This window comes from Spermophilus citellus, assembly GCF_964194105.1.
Source record: "Spermophilus citellus genome assembly, chromosome: 11".
Classification (NCBI taxonomy): Eukaryota; Metazoa; Chordata; class Mammalia; order Rodentia; family Sciuridae; genus Spermophilus; species Spermophilus citellus.
This window is the reverse complement of record NC_138192.1, coordinates 110,424,179-110,446,427: the sequence shown is the minus strand read 5'-3', so window position 1 is coordinate 110,446,427 and position 22,249 is coordinate 110,424,179. Positions and strand designations below refer to the sequence as shown.

Below are 22,249 nucleotides of genomic sequence, written 5' to 3'. Positions count from 1 at the left end.
TTTTCAAGTGTATGTTTTGTGATTCTCAAGGGATAATATATTGTTTAGTTTCATGTGTGCTGTAGTATTAAAGGTGATTTTAGTAATCAGTTTGTTTCAATTTCAACTCTTTTCCTTGCTCTTTGTCTAGGGAATAGTGATCCTAGAAGAATGTCAGCTTCCAAAAGACATTTTGAAAAAACAAATACAATTTGCTGACCAAGCAGCTTCATTAAATACTACAGGGAATCCTCAGGTTCCCCAAGGGAATCAAGATCCTTTACCAGAACAGGATTTTGAGATGTCACCAAGCAGCCCTACCCTACTTCTTCGAAACATAGAAAAACAGGTAAAATCAAAATAAAGCATCCATGGTATGAAATAACTTTCACCAATTTTATAAATTACTCAAATAAATATTATTATATATGTGTCTGCCTGGGATATGGATTACTAAAATTTGACTATTTGCTGGGTGCAGTGATGCGTGTTTCTAATCCTTATGATTCAGAAAGCTGAGGCAGGGGGATTATAAATTCAAAGCCAGACTCAGCAACTTAGTAAGACGCTTAGCAACTTAACCAGATCTTTCTAAAAAATTAAAGACTGGGGATATAGCTCAGTGTTAAAGCATCCCTAGTTTCAATCCTTAGTACCACAAAAATTGATTAGTCAATTTAATAAATAAATAAAACTAGCAAATTTACATTACACCCAATCAAAATATTTACTCTATGACTTGTCTTTATTTTAATATTGATATTCTTTAAATTATTTAGATTTTAATCATTCATCTATTCTAGGGCTTGGAAAATCCTTTTTCTAAAAAAATTGCTTATTACTAGACTTTTTTCAGTTGAAAAGAACAGGGATATTTGTTACAAGTAGTTGGTAAATCTGAAAAGTTGACCAAATTTATTGTTCAGGAATTTAGTGAAAGGTAATATTGGAATATGAATGTCTTTACTTATGAGTGTCTTTATAAAGAATGATTATTCAAATGGAAAGTCAGAAAAGCCTCTAACAAATTACTCTTGATTCCAAAGCTTTCTCTGGTATCTAAATTCTATTGTAGATGACTTCAGAAGTTTGATTATTCTGACATATCTACCTTATATCTATCCTTTGCAACTGGACAGATCTGTCAGAGCATAATCATTCTTTTTTTTTTTTTTTTTTTTTTTTATCTTTGTTGGTATGTGGTGCTGAGGATTGAACCCGGGCCGCACGCATGCCAGGCGAGCGCGCTACCGCTTGAGCCACATCCCCAGCCCCGCATAATCATTCTTAACCACTGCTACATGTTACACTGTTCCTCTAGGAAATAATATGGATTCATATCTGCCTACATCTAATTTTCCTGTTTTTTTTTAACATACACTGTGAAATACTTTAGTGATTGGTTCCTAGTAAACCAAAATACAATATATATTTTCCCATATATTTCCCCTATTTTTTAGGTCTGTAATTGCCTACAGTTTTCCTTAGTTGAAATATATAATCAAACCACTTAGCTGGGCATGGTGGCGCATGCCTGTAATCCGCGGCTTGTGAGGCTAAGGCAGGAGGATAGTGAGTTCAAAGCCAGCCTCAACAACTTAGTAAGGCCCTAAGCAACTCAGTGAGACCCTGTCTCTAAATAAAAATATATAAAAGGAGTGGGGATGTTGCTCAGTGGGTAAGCACCCTGGGTTCAATCCTCAGTACTGAAACAAACAAATAAAAAATAACAACAAAAAAACCACTTTTATAAATATTTTGTAATTCAGAAGGCTATTTAGTAATTTATCTGATATTAATTTGGAATGCCTGAAATTTGGATCCCACCTCCATTTTTTAACACCTTCATGATACTTCTTCAAACTACTTAATCTTTCTTTCCTATAATTTCATCATCTATATTTGGTATTAAGAGTGATATCAGTAGTTCTAATATCTACTTAGAAGATTAATTTTAAAGATTAGAACTATTCTAAATTTGTTGCCTAGTGTAGTATCTGGCATATAGTGGACAATAAAGTATATCTATCATTTTTTATTATTAATGGGGTTGTCTCAAGGAAGATATATAGATATTATTAGCTGGTTTCAAATGTTCTAGAGGATGGGATTGGTAGATAAAGGAATTGTACTAAAAAGGATATGGAAAACAATGAGTAATTAAAAATGTAAATCATCTGGGCTCATTGGTACATGCCTGTAATCTCAGCTACTCAGGGGACTGAGGAGGATCACAAGTTCGAGATTGGCTTGGGTAATTTAGTGAGACCCTGTCTCAAAATAAAAAATAAAAAGGGCTTGGTATGTAGCTTAGTTGTAGAAAGCCCATGGATTTAATCCCCAATACTGCCAAAGGGGGAAAAAAGTAAAAAAAAAAATCATTGTAGCATAAATCATCTTCCTAGATTAAGGGATTTCTTAAAATATAAACAATTACAGGGCTGGGGTGGTAGCTCAGTGGTAGAGCACTTGCCTTGCACGCATAATGCACTGGGTTCAATCCTCAACACCACATAAAATAAATGAATAAAATCAATAAAGATATTGTATCCACCTACAACTTAAAAAAAAATAAACAATTACATGTTTGATGGGAAGTTTAAGTATTGAATAGGAATATAGACCTGGGAGTTAACTCACATCCCTTGCTTAACACTATTAAAGGATTGACTGTTTTCTTGCAGAGTGCACAGTTAACTGAAATCATCAACAGTTTGATTGCCCCTCTCAACTTGTCTCCAACTTCATCACCACTCTCCTCTAAATCCTGCAGCCATAAATGTCTGGCTAATGGCATTTCTAGGAGGTAGGTATCAGTGTGATAATTATGCTTCTAAATTTGGTTTTACACATTTAATTTTATTTTGATTATGTTGATCCAAAAGTATTATAGCTATATTTTAAGGACTACTAGAGTGTAATTAGTAGACCATAGATACAGTTTTAGATAACAACAAACTAATATAATTAAGATAAATATAAACTTTGGAATGAGAGAGAAATGTTTCTAGAAAATCATATGTTTCTAAAAAAGCTTGCCAGTGATAACATTTGCTATAGAAGTTTTGTCTTATTTTCCATATCTTCCATTTTGTACCTTTTGTATTCTTAAGCACCACGCTACTTTTGTAGTACATATTGAGGAAATAAAGATCATACATATAGGTTGGGCATAGAAGATTGGAAGATACGGACAAATTTCGGCTTAAATTTTTGTCAATTTTTTATATCTTAACTTCTGTAAAGTGATTTTTTCTGAATGTAATTAACAAAATAATTTTATAATCATTATCAACTTATTTTTATGTTTCATGAGCAAAAATATATATCTATGAAATCCTTTCTTAAGAAGAGCATTTGTCCTATTTTATTTTATTTACTTTTCTTTTTGAATTTTCCTTCTAAAGATGCAAGTAGAAGGCACATTAATGGAATATCATTTGTGTACACTAATTTTTTTCAAATAAAATTCTAATATTATTTAAATTTTATCTAATTTAATTACCATAGAGGAATAAGTATGATTTTATATTAGCAAATATTCTATTAATAATTGTATGATTTATTATTTTAAAAACTTTTGACCCCCTCCCCTGCGGTAGACTCCTTATGTTCCCCCATACTGCAGCCAGACCAGGGATCCCAGGGCTGCCACTGTGAGTCAAGGAGAAGGAGAGTCCAAGGCCGCAAGGTCTAGTGTAGAGTGTGTGCTGATCAATGAGCGGAGGCTTAGATGAGCCCATACTGACTTGAAAGAGATGAGAGAGCGAGATAGTGAGATAGCCAGAGCTAGAGCGAGTGTGAGACAGAGAGAGAGAGAGAATGCCAAAGAGAGAAAGAGACAGACATAGACAGAGGCATACCCATACCACGGATTGCAGAGAGAAAATGGAAGGCTCTTTTCCTGGGTTCCAGAAGCTGCTTCCATGAGGATGCCCTTCAGCCCCTGGTTCCAGGTGAAGAAGGGGGATCCCACCCTGTTTGCCAGGGATGGGGAAAGGTCAGGTTAGAAAACCCATGTCTGTCTGCTACAATGCCAGGCGAAAAATGAAGACGGCTTGGGGGAGGCCAAGGAGCAAGCATTCCCCTATTCCCCCCTGACTAGGTGGACCAAGTCCCTGCACTGCTGACTGAGTGACTAAGACGGTGGTGACCTCTTCTGGATTTTCCTGGAGGGGTAGAAATGTATGGAGACCTCAGACTTCTGGTTTGCTTTGAGTGGATTCAGGCAGATGAACTTTAAGGATACAAAAACTTGAGAGTAGCCAAAGTGATCTACAAGAGGTACATTGAAAACAACAGCATTGTCTCCAAGCAACTGAAACCTGCCACCAAGACCTACATAAGAGATGATATCAAGAAGCAACAAATTGACTCCATCATGTTGACTAGGCGCAGAATGAGATCCATTTGGTGATGGAGGAAAAATGCCTACCACATGTTTTCTAATATATACCTTGAATATGTGAGGAGTCAGGGAGAGAACACAGCTTACTTGAGTAATGCTGAACTCAGGAGTCTAAAGGTCTTGCATGGCTACCTCCCTACCTTGAACAAAGAAAGGAAATGGACTTGTGCTGACTTCAAGTGCAAACTTTCTCCCAGTATGATTGGATTGTGAAACAAAATTCTGAGGTCCACAGTGATTGTGCGGTCCACAGAACTGTCTGAAAATGGATGCAGGTCCCTGAAGAGGAGTGATCCTATCAATCCATACCACATGGGTTCTGGCTGTGTCTTTGTACTGTACAAGCCACCAGCACTAATGACAGTGAGATATCCAGTGATGTGCTAACATATGATTCCATGTCCTTGAAGGACAGTAGCGTAGAATGGAATCCCTCTTTATCCCGTGAATTGTAAGAAACAGATCCAGAGAGAAATGCTTTATAGTGCCAAGGCCAATGGCCAAGTGTCCCTACTTCATTTCCCAAGAACCCACTGCCTGCCCAAGGAGATGATGCCCACTATCTTTGTGGTCCAGTTCATCTGGAGGCTGGAGAAGCTGAAGTTGGAGCTGGAGAACTTGGCAGATCATAAGGACGAAGAGAAGGAGGCGCTGAGCTCGCGGGAGCGGGTTCCAGGCAGGTACAAGGAAGACTGTCAGACGATTACAGATGATCACCTCTCCAGAGTCCTCAAGACTCCTGGCTGCCAGTCACCCAGCTTGGGCTACTACAGCCCATGCTCCTGCTTCCTAGACCACCACCATCATCAGTACCACTTCCTCCTTCCATCCAGGGGCAAGCTCCCTTTCCCACCTCCTGTGGCTGCTTATACACTGGTCAGAAGCTAGGACTTCACAACAAAACAGACTATCACTACTTAAGACACCATGACATCCCTAAGATCAAGGAGGAGATAGAGGAGGGGGAGACACTGAAGGTAACACTGCTTCTGCCCTGGGGGCACCGTATATTACTAGTACTCGAAATGTAAGAGCCACCCCAAGGCTCCAGAGTCCATGCCCAGGGAGCAGTTTTGTGGCAACAGAGACAGTACCTTGCCCAAATGAACCAGGACAAGGCACAGAGCTGGGGCTTGGCCCTGACAGCCAGGGGAGGAGGGGCCCCTAGCAGAGCTAGGGCCCTGCAGCTTCCTAGGGAGGAAGGAGACAGGTTGCAGGATGTCTGGTGGTAGATGCTGAAGAGTGGTAGAGCAAGCCCAAGCCACATAGTGCCCATGTTGCCCTATATTGAGGGCTCAAGCTTCCCTTGATTTTTGAAGGCGGTTTATGTATAAATATAATTTATGCCTTTTTACTACAGTCTTGTACTCAATGACTTTTGTCATGGTTGTACTTATACTGTAAATTATGCAGCTGAGCATGGTGGCGGATGCCTATAATCCCAGTGGCTCAAGAGACTGAGACAGGAAGATTGAGGGTTCAAAGCCAGCCTCAGCAACAGTGAGGCACTAAGCAACTCAGTGAGACCCTGATTCTAAATAAAATCTAAACAGGGCTGCGGATATGGCTCAGAGGTTGAGTGTCCCTGAGTTCAATTGGGGTACTGGGGTACTAGGATACCAAAAAAATTTAAATATATAGTGATATATATATATATATATATATATATATATATATATATATATATATATATATTGTGATATATATATTAGATATATAGTGATATGCATTATAAAGAATTCATTTAAGGAAAGTTACTTAGTATAATAATTGTTGTATAAGAGATGTAGCCTTTATTAAAATTTTATATTTTTCAAAAACAAAATTTTTTGATAGAGCATTAAATGAAGAAATTACCTTGGTAAAAATCAGGCTAAGTAGGCTTTACAGTCTTTATAGGTGGGTATAAACCAAATCTTAAAATTTTAAAAATGCCACTACTTGATTTTTATTTCTAGTATTTTTTTTCTTTGTGGTACTGAGGATTGAACCCAGGGTTTGTGCATGTTAGGCAAGAACTCTACCATTAAGCTAAACCCTCAGCCTGGTTATTTTGAAAGACTGACTTTCAATACTTATATGGTTTTATTTTTGTTGGGCTATTTATTTGTTTTTTATTGTTTGTTTTTCTCTTTTTCATTTTTTGTTGATTTTATATTCATCCTTGCATCACTGAGTATTTACTTTGAAAGTAAATATTCTTACATGTTATATAGGGCAACTATGATAGGGTCGTTTGTAAGAATTCTAATTAGAAGAGTCATAATGTAGATAAGTGAATTACAAGTTGAGTCATAAAAAGGAATATGAATATTGTGATTTGAGGCTAAGATCTTTATATGTTTTGTTTACCCAATCAGGTACTTCTCTATTACATATGTGAATACTTGTGCATGTGTAATTATGTGTATTTTCTTTTTATGTTATGTGTTACACATCCTTGGATTCAACCAACCCTAATCAAAAGTATTCATAAAAGTATTCATCTGCACTGAACCTGTACAAATCATTTTTTATGTCATTATTCCCTAAAATATATTTACCCGACCATTTACATAGTTTTTATATTAATATAATATAGAGTTGATTTAAAGTATATGGGAAGATATACATAGGTTCTATATGAATACTACATCATATTATATAAGGGACTTAAATGTCTGTGAATTTTGATGTCTACAGGGGTCAGAGTCATTCCCCAATGATTCCAAGGAATAACTGAACTTCCCTATAATTTTGGTCATTCATTCACAAAAAAATGTATTAATTATTTGATATATATACCATGTAGCCAAAGTTGTAGAGCTATAAATATGAAGAATACAAAGTCTGCATTTATTATTAACTCAGTCTTATGGGTAAAACACATAACACTTAAAATATCATGTAATAATAGAAATCTGTACAGTTATTTGAATATTTGATAATAGCTGTCACAGTTGTAAAAGATAACTCATAAAAATTCATAAATTCAAATGAAAGAAATGTAAAATTAGCTGTGCTTAAAACTAAATCATATATGTTCAATTGGGTCTCTTAGAGTTCAAAGTGGTTTGTTGATAAAATCTCATAATTGCCTGTAAATGGTGGTAACTGCCTTTTCCCTGATGTCAGTTAGTTGTTCCTGTAAACTCATTGAATAATTTACTTTTGAGAGTTTCAAACTCTATGAAAATGTTTTGTTTGGTAGACTTATAGGCAGATAAAAATTTTGTTCGTTAAATTTTGAAGTGTGCTAATATGTAAATGTTTGACAGTATTTTTTAACAATAAACACTTTTTCAATCTGCTACCTATATAATATGCATTTAAAACTATCTCTTCATATTTGTTGCCAAAATCATATTTTCCTTGAAATTCATTAAAATGTTTCATAAAGAGTTCACTACTTATGATAATATATACTAACATCTATAAATCTGTTTTACCTGGAACATAGAAACTGATATATATTGTAGTTAAAAGGGTAAGAAACGGAAAGGAAAGTAAAACATTTTGAAGAAAATGTGGTTTGTTGTGTCATGCCAGAGAGGTACTGAGAAATGTCTATTTGTTTTGTCAGTTATGAGTTAAGACCTTAGAGTAATTCAGTAGTATAGTGGAGAAAGAGATACGAGTGGGTTAATAGCCTGTAATCCCAGTGATTCAGGAGGCTGAGTCGGGGGATCACAAGTTTGAGGGCAGTCTTAGTAACTTCTGAAACATTGTGTCAAAATAAAAAGGGCTGGGGATGTAGCTATGTAGCTCATTAGTAAAGCGCTCCTGGGTTCAATCCCTAACACCACCACCACCACCACCACCACCACCACCACACACACACACACACACACACACACACACACACACACACACGTTACTAATAAGGTTAATAAGAGAATAGAGATGATGTACAGATGGGGAGTCAAAATTATATTTCAAGATTGTTGGCTGTAAAGGCTATGATAAAATGGACATACACAAACTTTAAGCATCTTTATTGAAAGAATCTACATGTCAGAAATATTGAAAAACATACTTGCTCACAAAGTTATGAAGGAGAAAATATACTTGTTCTTTTTCAATACTAGGGATTGAATCCAGGTCCTTACTCATGCTAGGCAGGTCATCTACCACTGAGCTACTCCCCTTATCCAATATACTTGTTCTTTAAGAATATCATGAAAGAGCTATAGATGATGTTGAAGCAGTTATTTGTGAAATGATTATAGTCAAGCGGGAAAAGGAGCTTAAGGAGTCAGTTGAAGATTTGGATAGACATTCACAAATAAAATGTGCCTTCTGCCTCCTTCCTCTCTCTCCCTTCCTCCTACAATTCAGGAAACCAAACACAGGTTTCTAATTAGGATTATTGATAAGAAAATTAAAAAGTTCAGTACAGCTACCCCTAGAAATAGAGGAAATGGGATAAAGCACAGGTAAATGAAACATTTAAAAGCAACCAGTGTTGGGAGAAAGACTTGATCTTAATTGAAGTCATATTTACTTTTATAATATATATTTGTTTTATGTGATCTTAAAAATCATATTGTACCCAAATATTTATATTCTTTGTTCTAAAACATTTATTAGGTCTTAAACCACATTTGACAATAATGCTGTTTATTCTAACCCAACTTCTACAATTATATATTATCTTAAAATGTATATTAAAATGCAGTGTGACACTAAATAGATCATTTGCCAGGAATTCAAATTTAGGTTTTTCTTACAGATATTGTAAGATAGCATTTGATTTTGTGAGGAGTAAATGAGAAAGCATATATCAGGCACATAAGAAAGAGTCTAATGTTAGCCATTGATATTTTTATATTGATAATTCAGGCTCATTGCCACAACCATATTCTCAAGGACAATTGAAGTAAATAGTTATATGTCTATAAAATAATTCACTTAACAAATTATATTGATAATTCAGGCTCATTGCCACAACCACATTCTCAAGGACAATTGAAGTAAATAGTTATATGTCTATAAAATAATTCACTTAACAAATACAATAGTAAGCCAGGCTTTGGATTGTGCACTGGTATATGATGTTGAACGAAAGAGATGTGGTCTCTATCCTGGTGCTATAAGGTCTAGTTGTGGAAAAAATGATACTATTTGTTTTAGTTTGTTTCTTTGCCACTGTGACCAAAGACCTGAAAAGAACAATTTTAAGGAGGATAAGTTTATTAGGGGCTTATAATTTCAGACGTCTCAGTTCATAGACAGTTGGCTCCATTCCTCAGGCCTGAAGAGGCATCATAGCAGAAGTGCATGTCAGAGGAAAGCAACTGGGGACATGGTACCATGAAGCAGAGAGAGCAGCTCCACTCTCCAGAGACAAAATATATGCCCCCAATGACCCACATCCTCCAGCCATACTCTACCCAATTACAGTTACCACTTAGTTAGTCTCTATCAGGGTATTAATGTACTAATTAAGTTAAGGTTCTCATAGCTCAATCATTTCACCTCTAAACTTTCTTGTATTGTCTTATACATGAGTCTTTGGGAGACACCTCATACCTAAACCATTACACTATCTAAATAATCACACAAGCCATGTGAGTTGGTGCATGCCTGTGAACATAAGAGGATCACAAATTTGAGGCCAGCTTTGTCAACTTAACAAGACCATGTCTCAAAATAAAGAGGATTGGTGATGTAGCTCAGAGATAGATCCCCTCTAGGTTCAATCCCCAGTGCTATAAATAAATAAATACTCACATAAATAATTGTTTAATTTTAAACCCTGATCACATGCTATAAAGAAAGTTTTCATTGTTAAGAATATAACTTCTAAAATAAATCACAGTTCAATCCCAACTTAGCCAATTATTAGCATTCTAATCTTGCACAATTGTCTGAATCACAGAAAGAGAACAATCTTTGAATGGTTGTAAGGGCCAGATAAGATTTAAAAAAATGTGGCCAGGCATAGCACATGATTATAATAGTGATTCTGGAGGCTGAGGCAAGAGAATTGCAAGTTCAAGCGAGCCTTAGCAACTTAGTAAAAACATGTCTCAAAAAAAAAAAAAAAAAAAAAAAGGACTGGGGATGTATTTATTTCAGTGATAAATTGCCCTGGGTTCAATCCCCAGTACCAAAACAAGATAAAATAGAAGTGATTTTATTTTGTGAATGTTTTATTTGTTTATTATCTGTCTTTCTGGACTCAAATGTAATAACCTTTATGAGAGTGGGGATTTTTTTGTTCTAACACATTAAACTATTATTTATATTGGCACCCGAAACAGTAACAGACACATTACGTACATGAACAAATATTAAATGAATATCTGTGTTAGTCATCTTTCTATCACTATAACAAAATACCTGAGGTAATCAACTATAAAAAGAAGAGTTTTATTTTGGCTCACTGTTTTGGCATTCCAATCTCTGATCAGTTGTTCCCCTTGGTTTTGGGTCTGTAGCAAGGCAGTATATCTGGTAGGAGCATATGGAGGATCAAAGTAGTTTACTTCATCAGAAGTCAGGGAACAGAGAGGAAGAAGGGGGCAGGGTCTCACAGTTCCCTTTGAGGAATACCTACAATGCCTAAAGGACCTCTCAGTAGGTCCCACCTCTTAAAGGTTCTACCACCTCCCACTTGTGCCACCTTGGGGATTAAGCCTTTAATACATGGATTTGGGGGAACTTCTAAGATCCAAGCTGTAGTAATGTATTGTGTTATGTCTTGCAGATAATTGGAATTCATAAAAAATATTTTGTACTTACTTGTTTTTACTCACTGATGATCAGATTGTTATTTTAGTCATCATTCTAATAACTGCCTCCTGCAGTTTTGCTTCCCTTCATTTAATTTACCCTGGATTAGAAAATCCAATAACCAAAGTGGTAGAAATACCTATATAGTAATAAAAGACTTTTACATTGAGAAAGCACTTTAAAAATAACAGGAGTGAATTTTCATGTATGGACTTATCAAGATCTCTTTTGGTTATTTATTTGTAATTTTAGCCATTTTCTGTGTATTTGAATTGGCAGATAAGTAACATCATAAGTCAAATGTTTTAGTTTTAATAAAGCACATTCATTCTAACTTTATATCACATTATAGGATTTGTATATATTATTAGACGAAATTTAAAGTTGGGTACTGATTCTGTATGCTAATTTTCTGGACCATCTAGAACTTATTATTTGGTATAATTAAAAAAATACTTAAGGTCTTTTTGTAATATACTGTTTATCTGTTCTCTCACTGTCTTTGAAATAATTTCACCTAGTTAATCATTTTCTGTAGTTACTGTTTGCATACTTGTTATTCATTAATTCCTAAGCCTCCCATCTCCTTTTTAGTGGCAGTACCTAGCAGAAAAATGTTATAGACTTGTTTTTTTTTAAGTTTTATTAATCTTGGCAGCAGATTTTGTAATGAGTCACTAGACACTGAGCAACTAAAATTGAGTTTTCAAACAAATGAGGCATTACATTCTATCAGCATAGAGATAGTTATTCTGACATGAAGATAAAATATTGTAAATGAATCCTTGTTTACCCCATGGGGCATTAGCTCTTAGAAAGTGAATTTCTACTTGAAATAATGTCTGGATTTTTGTTGTTTTTGTCTTAATGAGTCCCAGAATGTGCTATGAAATTAAATTCCAATGAATCATTGCCATACTATTTATTTTCACTAATGGTAATTATCTCACATGAAATGCAACCAGTCTAATTGGATATCATAATAGAAAAACTACAGTTAAACTGTCAGACTAATCACATATAAAGCGATTCTTTTACCCTTAGAATAGTTTTAATAGTCACTTCTCAATTATTAAAACAAACGGTTTTGCTGGGAATATATTCCAATGTTTTCAATGTAATTTGGATTCCTATGAATGACATTAATTATTATATTAGCTCAATATATGACATCAGTAGGGAAATGAAACTTCCCTGGCTGTGTTTTTAAAGTAATGCCGGTAGTAATTTTATTTTTGGTAAAATTCTTACTTTCCCGTCTTAGCTCTAATAATGTATGTTTAAAACATAATATTATTTGTGGGAAATGTTTTAATAAATTGTGGTTCAACCACTGAATGTAATATCATGTAACTGTTAACAAATTATGTGGATAGAATATATGTAATCAAATGGGAACATGTAACTGTTAACAAATTATGTGGATAGAATATATGTAATCAAATGGGAACATGTTTAGTTTGGAATATTAAGTAGGAAAATTCAGGTCCCAATATTATAGTACAATGTGATTGAAAGGAAAGCGGGTGAGCAAGAAATGAAAGACAGAAATCAGGTAGAGATACGAGTTTATTTGTCAGAGCTGACAAATAAAGGCACATCTCTCCATAGATGGAAAAAGGCAAAACATGGTTGGGGTTTGAGACTTTTATGGGCCAGGATCAAGGGATCAGAGCTGGGTAGATCCTAACACTGGTGGTTAAGGGTGGGGTTGGTATGAGGGAGTGGTGACAGGCCTTTGAGGGGGGAGGGGGAAGGGGAGAATGCAGGCAGTGAAGGGTTGGGTTGGTATGAGGGAGTGGTGAGCCCTTCTCACCACTTGGGCAGGAAAGGGAAATTTTTCTTAAAATGGCAGCTGTCCCTTAAGATGGCCGCCAGATGCTAAGCAAGGACCTTACAATGATTTCTTAGAAATATATTTGAAGGATACAAATTAAGATTTTAAATCAAGCTTCTGCTAAGAAGGTAGGATTTTGAAAAATACTTTAGCTTTTATTTTTTCCCAATTTTTTATATTTCCAAATTTTCCTTAAAATGAAAAATTTTAATTATTCTGGAAATGACCCAAATCAAATAGAAATGTCTGACATACTGAGTTTCAATTCTCATGTAGAAAAATATGGCTATCATAGTTGCTTCCTGATTTCTTTGCCTTTTAAAAGTGCCACTTGAAGATAAGAGATAGAGGTGAGAATGCAAGTAGCACTGTAATAATCAGTTTCTTTTTCTCTCTAGTTTTTATTATGGAAATATTTAGACAAATATAAAGCATAGTAAAATTAATCCACCTATTCCCAGATTTAACAATTCTCAAGATTTTGCAAACTCTTTTCAGTGATTTCTCTTCCTGACATGGCTTTTTTCACCCTAGGAATCTTGTAAAGCAAATTTTAGTGATTATTGTTGTAACTGTGAAGAGTTTTGGATATTCATTTGATGAGCTTTTTTAAAAACATCTACTACTTTATTATCACATTTAATACCATTTATCATAATTTGTTTACTATCATGTAATGCTCTAGCCACATTTAATTTTCTATAATTGTCCTCAGAATCATCTTTTATCTTTAATTTATTAGAATCCAAACAAAATACATAAATTATGTTGGTTATTATGTCTCTTCACTCTTTTTTATTCTCAGTAACTATTTTTAAAATGCCCTAGAGATCCTGATACAAAAAAAGAGTATATTTTTAAAGTAATACTTTTTGTTTTATTATAAAAATAGCATGTTTTTTTCCTATGAAAACTGGAAAATTTGAAATTACTAAGAAGAAATCATTTATATTGCTTAGGGTATATTTATGTCACCTTTTTTAGATATTATTTTCATAGTTGAGATGTATTAATAGTTTTATATCTTAGTGGACATTATATCTTAAACATAACATTCTTTCAATTTTAGTGATTATTAAGGCATAAACTTAAGTTTTTAGAGCCTATCTTATTTATTTATTATTTATTTTTATTTTTTGGTACTGGGGATTAAACACAGGGACACTTAACCAATAAGACACATCTTCAGCCATTTTTTTAAAATTATTTTTTAAATTTTGAGACAGTGTCTTGCCAAACTGCTTAGGGTGGTTCCTAAGTGATTGAAGCTGGCCTTGAACTTGCTCTCTTCCTGCCTCAGCTTCCAAATTGATGGAATTACAGGCGGGTCTGTACTGTATCTAATGTAGAATGTATTTTTACAATGTACTTCAGTACTTTCTTATTGCTGAAGTTGAAGAGACATATTTTGGAGAAAGGGGTGTAGTTCCCTTACTTTAATATCAGAGTGGAGAAATGGTTCAGGCCCTATTTTCTCTCTACTAGGTAATGGATATCTGAATCTTGATCTTTTGGTCATTTGAGAGGGTTTATTTTTGTCGGTTGGAAGGCAAGTCAGGTCCTTGTTTTATATTTGCTTTTTAAAGATTGTTTACTGCCGTCCTGAATGCCATTTGGATATCAGAGTATGTGATGTGTTCATATCAAGGGAAAAAGTGGTAGTAAATTCAACTATTGGAAGGATTTGGGGCAGTAGGAAAGTGGGGAAAATTTGCTATCTACTTAAGCTACTATAGGTTGAAACACATTGAATTCATGAAAGAATTCCAAATAATTAAAAAATTAGGACTTTAAATAGAGATCCCAAGGCATTCAAAATCTGATTCTTAGGTGTGCATGTTTATGGATGTATTAATTTCCTAGGGATGCTATAAAAAATTACTACCAACTATATGGCTTAAAATAGCATTCTTTTATAGTTCTAGAGGCTGGAAGTTAAAAATCAAGGTATCAGGCCAGTACCTGATGCTCCCTGTGAAGTTTCTAGGGAAGAATCCTTTCTTACCTCTTCCTAGCTTCTGTTAGTTGCAGGAAGCCCTTGCCTTTTGCTTCTGGAATATAAACACATAATTCCAAACTCTGCCTCTCCCTGTCTCCCTGTTTCTGTGTGATTGGATTTAGGGATTCATGACATTCAGTGTGTCTTCATCTTAACTAATAATATAGGTGAAGACTCTATTTATAACTTAAGTTCTGATTATGGAGGTTTAGGTAGAACTGAACATTAGGGAGACATTATTCAACGCAATGCAGCAAGTGTGGGTGTCTGCATATATTTAGGGGGTGGAATTTGAAGGTTATCATAATCTCTTTGAGAAGGCACATTCCATTTCTCTTTGCTAATGTTTATTTCTGCTTTTTCCTAAGTGTGTTTAATATGTAAACCGTGTTAATATGGGTGAAATGTTAAAAAAAAAACACTGGGTTAACACAACACTTTTAAATTTTGTGTTGAATATTATTTTCTGCACTTCCTTAAACTTAATTTCCTTGGATACACAGTGTATTTTAAGGCAAAGAGCTGCATATATGGGTCATATAGGGGTAGGAAAGGAGGAATGAGATTTGTTATTGTAGTATGTTCTTATATTGGCCTGTCTTCCATAGCTCTTAAAATAGTCATTGTTCTGGTACATGAGGGTAATACGTTATGACCTTCTTACCTTGAGTACTGTCTTTTCAGGATATCTTAAGGATACTGGTGGTTTAGACTGTTATGGTTCTTATTTTTCTGTGAATGATAGTGAACATTGAATGTGGCTTAATACATGTCTTAGTGTCCAAAATTCCAAAGGCATTTTTTATCATATATTGTTAAATCAAATATTTCAAAGCAGTCATCTACAATGATGTAATATTTCTGATTGCTCTGGAAATGCATCCTTACAAAATGAGCATTAAAGCATTAAAAATGGAATATGTAACCTTCTTTCTCAATAATAGGGTTCTGTGTTTTCTAGACATTCAAAATAAGAAAAAATAACTATAAATTGCCTATTTAATTATTTTGCCTTCTCCTTCCTGGCTGCTTTTATCTTCTCTTAGAATTTACCTTAGCTAAGGAAGCAAGTAGACAGATGTGTACCAGTGGATTTTCATGTTCCTCTAAAATGTTTCCTTTTTTTAATTAAAAAAAGTTATCCACCCTAAAGAAACAATATATAAAAATACAAGAACTTGTATACATGCTTTATGAAAAAATTTTCCAAGTTTTAATTTAGTAAAAATATATAAAGAACCCAACATGGTGGCACATGCCTGTAATCCTAGTGACTCCAGAGGCAATAAGATAAGGCAAGAGGATGAAACAGGAGAATCACAAGTTCGAGGCCAATTTACCAAGACCCTGTCTCAAAAAAAGTAGAAAGGGCTAGGAATGGAGTTAAGTGGTAGCATGCCCTGGGTTCCCCTGCCCTGGGCTCCCCTGCCCCTACCCTCCCCCAAAAAAAATTTATGAGGAAATTTCGGAGAGTATATAAAATACTGTGAAAAATAATCTTTAAGGATTATCTGTTATTTATACTGAGACATAAAAGAAGTAACTTCATGAACTCTTTGCTATGCTTTATGCTTCTAGCATTTTAAATTTGTAACTAGGCTCAAAATCTTTAAGGTTTATCCCAATCCTTCTGAAAATACAACTTGTCTTAGGTGAAATATTATTAAATACTTGAATAATTTGCCATGAATAATTTTAGATAGCTTTCATGTAGTTTATTTTTAAAAATAGATTAGACTGTTTCTCCACATCCATCTGCCATTAACAGCACCATCAAGATTGTACCAAGAAGTTAGCTACTATATGTCCCCATATTCTCATATCCTTAGGTTGTTTTAGTTATTAAAATTTTAAGTACATAATATTTGTAGAACATTCATCTTTGTAGTGATTTATCAAAAACATTTGGGAAATTATTAATTGACTTATTCCTAGACCTTAGATTCCTAATCAGAGTACAGGAATACATTGAAGGGGTCATGGATATTTTTCAATTGTAGAGCAGTTTTTTAGTATATGCAAGGCCTTGTGACCCATTCCTACCACCACCAAAAAACAAAGTAAAACAAAATTTCACATGATTTTACTATAGCTGTCTGTTGTCATCCATAAATATCTTAATTGCTAAGATTTCTAGAATTATAATAACTCATAATTTCAGAAGGTCTTTAAATAAATATCAGATGGATGAAACTGTGTTAATAAAATGGTAACACATAACTTTATGATTTGATAAAGCTTTTCATCATTTTGTTTTTAAAAATTAAAAAATATTTTAAGCTTGATTCTCATGTCTTGCTCTTTTACAAATCAAAACATAAATTGATGACACATAATATATCATCATATTTTACTATCAAAAACTAACTTTGGTAAACCAAAGAGTAGGGATTTAGAATGGAATTCAAGGCACTATAATACATTATCTTTTTTTATATATATAAACATGTTTCTTACCTTTTTAAAATCTCTCTTGTAGCCTTCTGTTTACAGCTTTATTTGGCTTTTAGGCTAAAATATTCAATATTCAAATACCAAACTAATTGGTATAGGATGTATTATGCATGTACTATAATTACAAACTTGACAACATATCATGTGCATTTTTCCATTCATTCAATGTGTAATTATTGAGCATCTGCAGTATGCAAGGCACAGTATCAAGAACTTAATATACAGGAGTAAACAAAATAGACATAACCTTTGTACTATCCAAGAATCTAGAGAGAAAATAGACATTAATCAGATAATCATAGAAATAAAAATAAAATTACCACCATGAAAAATGATATGAAGGAAAGGTTGATAGTGCTCACATCTCAGAGATCATAAGATCTGACCTGGTCTTTGAAAGGATACTATTCACAGGTTGAAAGACTTCCCTGAGGAACTGACTGGAAATGTGCCAAATTATTATTAGAAATTATGGAGGTAAAGGAAGATAAGTTCCAGGAAGCAGAAATAATATATACATAGGTCTTGTACTATAGAGAATGTTAGTATTTTAAATGAAAGGGGATAATGTGATTGGAACATGTTGCAAGGAGGCATGTGATACAGGATGGGGAAAGAGAGCATACTATAGCAGGGGTGAGATCTATTAGGGCCTTTTAAAATATAAGTCTTTCAGGGGCAGTGGGAATAGGAAAATTTTTAAGCAGTGTGGGAGTTGGGAAGAGAAGTGTATGCCAGGATCAAGTTAGTTTTAAGAAAAACTGGAATAGGAGGGTTCTAGGTGAGGGGAGACCAAGCAGCATAGCTTGGATTAGGAAGTTAGCAGTGGAAATCTTCAATTATTTAATTCATTTTCAAAGAATTTATGTCATGTGCCTACATCACAAAAGATGGAGGCTATCACTTGGGAAATTTTATTCTTTAGCTTCCAGATAGAAAGATAAAGGTGGGGAGTGGGGGCAACTTATTGTCTTACTAGATACTACTCCACTTGTAATCTTGCTATTTTAAAAAAGTCCATTTATATGTCCATTATTATTGATAATTGTTTTCATAATGATTATATGACAACATTTGGCTATACCATTATATCCTCAGATTTTGGGGTTTCATAGTTAAACCTCAAACTCAGTGGGAATACTAAGTCTTCTCCATTACTAAAATGTTCTTTCCTCCTGTTTCTTCTCCTTTTTTCCATTTTAAAAGAATGTTGTGTGATGATGCTGTCTTTTTTTTATTAGAGTGTTATATTTATACATAGTAGTTGTGTTCATCTTGACAAATTCATATATGCATGGAACTTGATTTCATTTCACATCTGAATTGTGTTGCTATAAACATTAAGGTGGCTATATTGCTAGAGTATGCTGATTTTAGTTCTTTTGGATAAATACCAAAGAGTGAGTGAGTTGGATCATTTGGTGGTTCCATTCCAGTTTTATCAGCAGTCTCTATATTGCTTTCCAAAATGGTTGTACTAGTTTGTAGACTCACCAGCAATGTACAAATGTACTTTTCCCCCAACATCCTTGCCAGCATTTATTATTATTTGTGTGGTTGATAATTGGCCTTGTAACTAGAGTGAGATGAAATCATACTGTAGTTTTGATTTGCATTTCCCTGATTGTTAGAGGTGTTAACATTTTTCCATATAATTTTGGCCATTTTTATTTCTTCTTTCGAGAAATGCCTGTTTAGTTCTTTTACCCACTTATTCATTGGATGATTGTTGGCTTTTTTTTCCTGGTGTTAAGTTTGTTTGAGTTCTTTATATATTCTGGATATTAATTCACTGTCAGAGAAGGAACTGGCAAAGATTTTCTCCCATTCTGTAGGCTCCCTCTTCATTCTCTTAATCATTTCCTTTGCTGTGAAGAGTTTTTTTTATTTTTTTATTTTTTATTTTTTTTGTTTTAACCTTTTTTATTCAAATGTATTAATTATAGTACATGCAAATGTATTAACTACATATTCATTTGTTGTGCAATTATCACTACTGTTTCCAAAAGTTTTCATCACCCCAAACGGAAACTTTTTTTTTTTATTGGATGTTCACAACATTACAAAGCTCTTGACAAATCATATTTCATACATTAGAATCAAGTGGGTTATGAACTCCCATTTTTACCCCAAATACAGATTGCAGAATCACATCGGTTACACATCACATTTTTACATACTGCTATATTAGTGACTGTTGTATTCTGCTACCTTTCCTATCCTCTACTATCCCCCCTCCTCTCCCCTCCCGTCTTCTCTCTCTACCCCATCTACTGTAATTCATTTCCCTCCATGCTTGTTGTTATACAAAATTACATATAAGAGGTTATGAGGGGAAAGAGTTTTTTTTTAAATATTACAACATCCACTTATTGATTCTTGAGGTTTAGGGGTCTTGTTGAGGAAGTCAGTGCCAGCACCAGTATGATGAAGTGCTGACCCTTTATTTCCTTCTAGCAGTTGCAATATTTATGGTATAATTCTTAAGTGTGGGATCCATTTTGTTTTGACTTATGTGGAGGGTGAGAGATAGGGATCCAGTTTCATTCTTCTACATGTGGTGCTCCAGTTTAGTCAGTACAATGCGTTTAAAAGACTATCTTTTCTCAAACAAATATTTTTTGGCACCTTTGTCAGGTATCAGACATTGTATGTATGTGGGTTTGTCTATATGTCTTCTATTCTGTTCCATTGGTCTTCATGCCTATTTTGATGCTGATATCATGATGTTTTTGTTAGTATAGCTCTGTAGTATAATTTCAGATCAGGTATTGTGATGCCTCCTGTATCACTCATCATAGTATTGCTTTGGCTATTCTGGGTCTCTTATTCTTCCAAATTAACTTAAGGATAGATTTTTCTAAGTCTATGAAGAATGTTATTGTTCTTTTAACGGTGATTGCATTGAATGGTGTATATTGCTTTTGATGTATGTGTATGGCCATTTTGACAATATTAATTCAGCATACCTATGAACATAGGAAGTCTTTCCATCTTCTAAGGTCTTCTGCAATTTTTATTTTCAATTTTCTGTAATTTTTATTGCAGAGATCTTTTGCTTCCTTGTTTATATTATTTCCTAAGTATTATACTGTAATGTATTTATTTATTTATTGAGATTATTGTGAATGGGATGGTTTTCTGATTTCTTCTTTAGCAGCATCACTATTGAAGTATAGGAAAACAGATTTGTGTGCCTTGATCTTGTATCTTGTTCCTATGCTGAATTCATTTATCAGATCTAGAAGTCTTCTGGTGGAGGTTTTTAGGTCTTCTAAATATAAGATGATGTCATCAGCAAACAGATAGTTTGCTTTCTTTTTTTTCCTATTTATATCCCTTTAATTTATTTCTCTTGCCTGATTTCTCTGGATAGAACTATATTAAATAGAAGTGGTAAGAGTAGACATCCTTGCCTTGTTTCTGATTTTAGAGGAAATGCTTTCAATTTTTCTCTATTCAGTATGACATTGGTTTTGGTTTTGTCATAGATTGCCTCTATAATGTTGAAGTAATTTCCTTTTATCCCTAGCTTCTCTAGCATTTTTAATATGAATGGGTGTTGGATTTTATCAAAGGCCTTTTCTGCATCTGTGAGATGATCACATGATTCTTATCTTAATTCTGTTTGAATGGTGAATTAGATTTGTTGATTTTCATATGTTGAACCAACCTTTCATCCCAGGCATGAAACCAACTTGGTCATGCTATTTTATTTTCTTGATGAGTTTTTGAATGTGGTTTGCTAATATTTTATTAAGAATTTTTGTATTAGGGATATTGATGTTATTAGGTATATTGCTCTGTAGTTTCCTTTCCTTGATGTTTCTTTGTCTGGTTTTGGTGACAGGGTTATACTGGTTTCATAGAATGTATTTGGAAGTGTTCCTTCTCTTGCAGTTTCATGGAATAATTTGAGAAAGACCAGTGTTCTTTCTTTTTTAAAGGTCTGGTGAACTCAGTTGAGAATCCTTCTGGTCCTGGGCTTTTCTTTGTTGGAAGGTATTTAATTGCTGTTTCAATTTCATTACCTGATATTGCTGTACTAGATTTTCTATATCTTATTCTGTGTATGTCTACTAGGTTCAATTTGGGCATATTGTGTCTAAAAATTTGTGTCTTCTAAATTTTGCAGTTTATTGGGATATAAAATTTCAATGTAATTTCTAGCGATCCTCTAGAATTCAGAAGTGTCTATAGTAATCTCTCCTTTTTCATCTTTAAGTTTGTTGATTTAGGTCTTCTTTCTCTTTTCTTTTGGTTAGTTTGGCTAAGGGTTTATCAATCTTAATTTTCTTTTTCAAAGAACAAACTCTTCATTGCATTGATCCTGTATGTTGTTTTTATTTTTTATTCTCAATTTCATTAATTTGGTCTCTGATTTTATTTGGAATTAGTTTGTTCTTTTTCTAAGTCCTCGAGGTTCAGCATAAACTTGTTTATTTGGGGTTTCTCTTTTTTATAATGGGGGCAGTCAATGCTATAAATTTTCCTTAGAACTGATTTCATGGGCTGGGGTTGTGGCTCAGTGGTAAAGCATGTGTGAGACACTGGGTTCAATTCTCAGCACTGCATATAAATAAATAAAAATTTCATTGACAACTAAAAATAAAAATAAAAAATAATAAAGAACTGTTTTCATATTGTCCCCAAAATTTTAATATTATATATCTGTTCTCATTTGTTTCAAAGAATTTGATTTCTTCTCTCATTTCTTATTTAATACATTCTTCATTTGAAAGAGTATTGTTCAATCTTCATGTGTTTTTGTAGTTTGTATTATTTTTCTTGCTGTTGATTTCAAGTTTCATTCCATTATGATCTAAAAGTGTGCATGGGATTATATCAGGATTTT

General features: G+C 33.9%; 1 protein-coding gene across 7 annotated transcripts in view; it reads left to right on the top strand.

Moving 5' to 3' along the window:
* Positions 1-22,249, top strand: part of KANSL1L (KAT8 regulatory NSL complex subunit 1 like) — a 142,099-nt gene that overhangs the window by 58,635 nt on the left and 61,215 nt on the right. For all 7 annotated transcript variants that reach the window (XM_081262506.1, XM_081262511.1, XM_081262510.1 and 4 more), the window contains 2 exons: positions 131-328; positions 2,664-2,785. In XM_081262506.1, coding sequence (XP_081118632.1) covers positions 131-328; positions 2,664-2,785 — 320 coding nt within the window. The remainder of the gene's footprint in view (positions 1-130; positions 329-2,663; positions 2,786-22,249) is intronic.